The sequence below is a fragment of the Odontesthes bonariensis genome, chromosome 7 (assembly GCF_027942865.1).
Source record: "Odontesthes bonariensis isolate fOdoBon6 chromosome 7, fOdoBon6.hap1, whole genome shotgun sequence".
Taxonomy (NCBI): domain Eukaryota; kingdom Metazoa; phylum Chordata; class Actinopteri; order Atheriniformes; family Atherinopsidae; genus Odontesthes; species Odontesthes bonariensis.
In genome coordinates, this window is record NC_134512.1 from 3,070,719 (window position 1) to 3,076,718 (window position 6,000).

Genomic DNA, 6,000 nt, shown 5'->3' on the forward strand with positions numbered 1-6,000 from the left:
ATGAAGCTGATGCATAATGAATGTTTTAATCTTTCTTGTCTCTACACAAATTTATAAGTAATATCTTACAGTTTTCTCACAGTACAAAAAAAACAGTAAAAAACTGTACTTCAAAGCACCCTGGTAATCTATAGGAAGCGGAGTTCCTCTGTGTGAAGCAAATTCACTCATATCTGTGTGTTCTGGTTTTTCCCGCAGGGATAAGATCAATGAGCTGAATGACTGGATGCGCCAGCTTGAGTCTGAGAAGTTCGACCACATGGAGAGGCTGAAGAGGCAGAAGTATGAGGTGAGACTTTGGCTTCACATCACAGTGATGTTCACTGTTTGCTGTTCTTATGCCAGCCTATAGGCCGACACAGTCATGTGATATGGAGAGATATGATGAGAATGATAACTGGCAGTAAGACTTAATCTTCCAAATATTTCCATTTAAAAAAATATTTCACAAGGATCACTGGGAAATTCAGTTGGATACAGCAGTTGCAGTTTTACTCAGTGCGCATATTTTTTTGTATTAATTACATTTACAGAAAGTACTTTAGAAACAAACAACTTCCATTCATCCTTCCATTTTCTATACCCGCTGAATCCGTCGGTAGGGTCGAGGGGGGGGGCTGGAGCCTATGAAACAAACAACTTATTTAAGGAAATATATATTTTAATGAGATTATAAAACTTGTTCTGCACGTTTTTTTTTTTTGTTCCATTTATATATATTTATATACCTGCTTAATCCAAATCAGGGTGCTATGAAAATCAGGTATTTCCAATATCTTTATTTTCTAATTTTATATTTGTTATATGTCTGTTTTTATATTACATTTTCCATTTTCTTGTTGTGGGCTGCTTGTGGTGTGGTGGTTGCCTCACAGCAAGAAGGTTCCTGGTTAAAATCCCGGTTAGGGCCTTTCTGTGTGGAGTTTGTATGTTCTCCCCCAGTAAGCGTGGGTTCTCTGGGTCCTCCGAATCAAAAAGCATGCATGTTAGGTTATTTGGTGTGTCCTAACTGACCGTAGCAGTGAATGTGAGTGTGCATAGTTGTTTGTCTCTGTGTGGCCCTGTGATGGACTGGTGACCTGGAGTCCACAGGCAGGCCTTTCATCACCTTTAGATTTGAACATCTACTCTCTGATTTCCTCCAGGTTACAACCCTGCGTAAGAGAGTGGAGGAGCTCAGTAAATTGTAAGTAGTAAAGCTGAGCTGAGCTAAGTTCCACCCTGCCAGTTTCAGGTTTGTTGCATGTTAGCATGAAGGAAAGTTGGAAAATCAAAGCACCAGTGCTGGCTGAAAGAGGAGACGACCCACCTTACGAGAGAGAGAAAAAAAGAGGTCTGAAGCAGTAAGAATGGATACTCATTCATGGTCCTGCGGGTAAGTTTGGGGGATGTCATCCTGGAATAAAGCCCTTCAGTTATTAGCAGAAGAAAAACTTTAAATGAGCCTCAGTGAAGTATATGCGCAAGCATTTATTCAGGTAAGAGATAACCTATTGAGGTTTTACAGCTTAGGCACAGCTGAATCCATCTTATATATTGCTGTTCCTCTTTGGGAAACCACGAGGGGAATTTAAATGCATGAATATCAGAATATCAATGCTTGATTAGCAGAGGTGGGTAGAGTAGCCAAAAATTGTACTCAAGTAAAAGTACTGTTAATTTAGAATAATATGAATCAAGTAAAAGTAAAAAGTCGTCATCCAAATAATTACTTGAGTAAGAGTAAAAAAGTGCTCGGTGAAAAAACTACTCAACTACTGAGTAACTGTTGAGTAACGTCTGATTTATTTGTTAACACAAGCATTCAATCAGACAGACAAAAATACTAAATAATCATCTTTAGGCAAATTAGAGTTCATCCAATTGATAAAATAAATTAAAATGAATTCATTAATTACATCCATCCATCCATCATCTTCCGCTTCTCCGGGGATCGGGTCGCGGAGGCAGCAGCTTATGCAGAGAGACCCAGACGTCCCTGTCCCCGGCCACTTCCTCCAGCTCTTCTGGGGGGACCCCGAGGCGTTCCCAGGCCAGCCGAGAGACATAGTCTCTCCAACGTGTCCTGGGTCTTCCCCGGGGCCTCCTCCCAGTGGGACGGGCCCGGAACACCTCACCAGGGAGGCGTCCAGGAGGCATCCTAACCAGATGCCCGAGCCACCTCATCTGATTACAAAATAGCTTAAATTAAAATAATCCAGGTAAATTCAAGTACTTCAAAAAAATAAAAGAGACTTAGGAAATGTTTAAAACATATGTAACCCATATGTAAACTAAAAAACAAACATTTGCCTATCCACGGGGGAAACGAATTTAGGAAACTTACCGCTACATGTTTCCTCAAGTTAGATGTTGAGTTTCTGAATGCTGAAATGTGCGTTTGTTTTGGTTGACACAGAAGACACATAATGTAGCTGCTGTTTGGCACTCTTTTGGCGCTCCACACGGCTCTACATGGCTCGGTTTGGTTGTGTTTCCATTACACTTCGTGCCTTCTTGACGTGGGCGGGGTCGTCGTAACACGGCTGCGCGTGTTGCTGCTCACCCTGTGGCTTTTTGTCGCACAAAAGGCAAGAGAAGAGAGCCAGAGAAGACTCCTGGCCGCCAGACAAAACAGTATTGAAAAGTACCGGAGAGTTTTGTTACGAGCTTCAAAAAGACAACGTTTGGAGGTAAGCTAACGGTTGCTAACGCTAGCTTTTATTATCCGCGTTATGACGCTTCCAGTGACGACACTCATCGCCCAATCAGTGGAAGGCAGTCGGCTGATGTCACGTTTTAGTAACGCTTCAGCCCGCTTGGGACCAGGGCTGAGGTGGTACGAAAAGTCTACCCGGTTGCAGGTACTGCGTGCTAGTGGAAACACGCAATAGCGCGCCAAGCCGAAGCGAGCTAGTGTAAAAGCGCCATTAGTAAGGTAAACATGCTTTCAGTATGAGGCCTCGTCTGCGTCTTCATTTCCCACCGTTGATTCTGACATTTTTCATCTGTTTCTTTGTTTGTTTGCTACGACTGTAAACTGTAAAGCTAACCCGTCCCGCCGCTGAGATTGAGTATGGTCACGTGACCAGACTGCACGACCACTTTTGATTGGTGAAACACAGTCAGGTGGTAGAGCCTTTGGCGGAAGTCTCTCTCTCTGTCAGAATAAAACATTAAAATGAGGCGTACGCGGGGGGATAAAAATAATGAGGCGTAGAATACCAAAGAGGTAAGAAGAAAAGTAACCAGCTCATTGTAGCCTAATGTAGCGGAGTAAGAGGACAGTTTCTGCTGCACACATCTACTCAAGGAAAAGTAAAAAGTATAGAGATTTCAAACTACTCCTAGAAGTCCAATTTTTTCAAAAACTTACTCAAGTAAATGTAACTCGTTACTTTCCACCTCTGGTGATTAGACAGTAACTCAGAATGTCATCTGCTCTGATCAACAAAAACTTGATCTAGTGATCAGGATTCAGTTTATCTTTATTTGCATGATCCACTCTTGGTTTCTCATAATGCTTCAGCCAGGACCTTCCAGCCCACGCAGCCTATGATGAAGGAAAAGAACAAGGAGTCAGTGTCCTCAGAGGTAAACGTGTCAGGCTGTGTGTTAAAGCTGCTGTGTCGTTTTCAGGTGCTCATGTACAGGAATCGCATTTATGAGATGCAGAAGCAGTAAGTACTGTCGGTGTCGCCTTCTCTGACACTCGGTTATCTAAAAAATAAGCATTTCAATTTAAATCCTGTACTCTTCTGGGGGCATGGAAATAAATTTAACCGATAGCTAAAGATAACGTAGAATAGAAATGTAATCTTACATATGCTTGAACATTACAATTGTTCCAGTAGCTCAACATAAACACATACCACATTTTATTGGACAAGATGCACAAGCTTAACAGGCCAATATGTAATGATTTCAAAATAGATATTGGCCAATCAGTGTTTTGTATATTCAAGGTGAGAATGTGATCCTTTATATATTCAGTTTGATATATTGTTAAGTTTGAGTACAAGCTAGCAGCCTAAATATCATATTTACTGCATTCACATTAAAGATGTCATACATATAGATTGACTTTTGTCCCATTACAGTCACATATTACAGTCATACATTTGATCCCATTACAGTTATTATATTTATATTAGCTTTGTATGTTCAATCAGAATCACCATTAACACACAAAACAACTAAACAACTAAGCGTTCCGACCCACACTCTGTGTTCAAATACACAACAAAAGCACTCAGAGCTGCCATTAGCTATGTGAAAGTAATGTATGAATTCCAGCTGTATAGTTTACAGAAAACAGCAGAGCGTTAGTAGTGAGGTTATCTTTTTGTCTTTTGCCCTTTTGTTCTTTTCTTTTTTTTTGGAAATGGGACAAAGATAAAAAATAAAATATTTGTAGTTTACATTATTCATTGTCTGTAGTATTTATATTTCTGCACACATAATGCAGGTCTGAATTTTGATACAATATCCTAAACATATTGTTTCTTATTTTTCTTTTAACCCCCTTCGAACAATTAATTTCATTTTTTTTGTTCAAACGGAAACAAACTGGTCATTATCTGTTAAGGGACTGAGAAAGCACACAGAGGTTAAACTAGTGAGTGATAATTGCACAAAGAAATGAAGAATGTAAAGCAACCATGTGTATTTTTTTCCATTAAGAAGATTTGTGGTGATATATACGACATCTGGCTAACATAGATACCAACATACCATCAGCCATTAAGATTAAAAGATAAAAAATGTGCATCCTTTCCAAGCATGAAAGCCATGTTTGTTTCTTCATACTGATCCTTATTTTGAGGAAGATAACATTAACTGTGAACATGGTTACATTAAGTAAGAGGCTGTTGGGCTCTGGTGATTCATCTTGTGCAGGTAAGTACTGCATGAGTTTGTCATTGAGTTCAGCTTGTCAGCTGCATTTTTCCAGAAGCAGCATTTTGTAGCATTTTCTATTAATCTATGCCTGTATTTACATTGTTATTTCTTCCTTATATTCAATTAAATATTCAATTTGAAGGATAATTTTGAATTATTCTTCAAACCAGTTGTTGCACAGAAACACTGAGAAAAAGTCAGGAGCTAACCTAGCTATTCCAAAATATCTTTTTCACCATGTATATATGCAAACAACTGTGACATATGAAAACTCCTAAAACTAATATATATACACATATATATATTGTATATATATATATATATATATATATATATATATTATCCATTTATTCACATATTCACATTTATTCATAAACTAATTGAACATTATATTAAATTAGCACTGAAGTCAACACTTCTTTTGCTAATGGTAATGATATGCAAGTAGTAGGTGTACTCAGTTTATTGTAATACAGTTTAGAAATATTCACCTAAACTTTCATGTATATTCTTGATAATGCCCCTTACTCATCTTACAAAGCCTAACTTTTTTGCGTTGTTTTACTGCCATTGAGAAGTCTTTTGGCATGTTACCAAGCTCTTCACTCCCAATTTCTGAGATGTATTTGTGTAGAAATTAGACATCGACCCTAATTTTCTTCTTGCTGAACAAAGATTTAAACTTAGAGTCATGACATGCTTCCACATTTTTGTGCATTTCAAATTACAGCAGCAAGAAGGGAGCCGCCGCCCGCCGCAGAAAGTAGATCGGCTCAGCCTGATACTGCTCCCAAACCAAACTGTGATCATCAGGGACACACGCCTGATGAAGCAACGCACACTGTGGCAAAGGTCGTAGCCCTGAAGAAACTAGCAATGCTGAGGTTTACCCTGCGGTTACCCAACCATGTTCTGTTACATGCAACCAGGAGCCTCACAACAACTAAACTTACTCGCCACTATGCTTCCTCGCCCTCGGCTGTTTGGTTCTCGGTATTTTTGTAAATAAAGTATGACTCTTCAAGCCATGTCTGTAGATCTGTTATTATTCAGGAAATAAATAAAGTTACGTATTTTTAGATTTTCAATCTTAAAGTCATTTGTTTAACAATATTTCCT

At 39.0% G+C, this 6,000-nt stretch overlaps 1 protein-coding gene across 3 annotated transcripts in view; it reads left to right on the plus strand.

The window, feature by feature from the left end:
* The window catches only part of tnnt3a (troponin T type 3a (skeletal, fast)), a 209,615-nt gene extending 203,880 nt beyond the window's left edge, over window positions 1–5,735 (plus strand). For all 3 annotated transcript variants that reach the window (XM_075469261.1, XM_075469259.1, XM_075469260.1), the window contains 3 exons: window positions 199–289; window positions 1,146–1,186; window positions 5,612–5,735. In XM_075469261.1, the coding sequence (XP_075325376.1) occupies window positions 199–289; window positions 1,146–1,186; window positions 5,612–5,648 (169 nt within the window). In that variant the 3' untranslated portion in view covers window positions 5,649–5,735. The remainder of the gene's footprint in view (window positions 1–198; window positions 290–1,145; window positions 1,187–5,611) is intronic.
* Window positions 5,736–6,000: the final 265 nt, after the last annotated feature.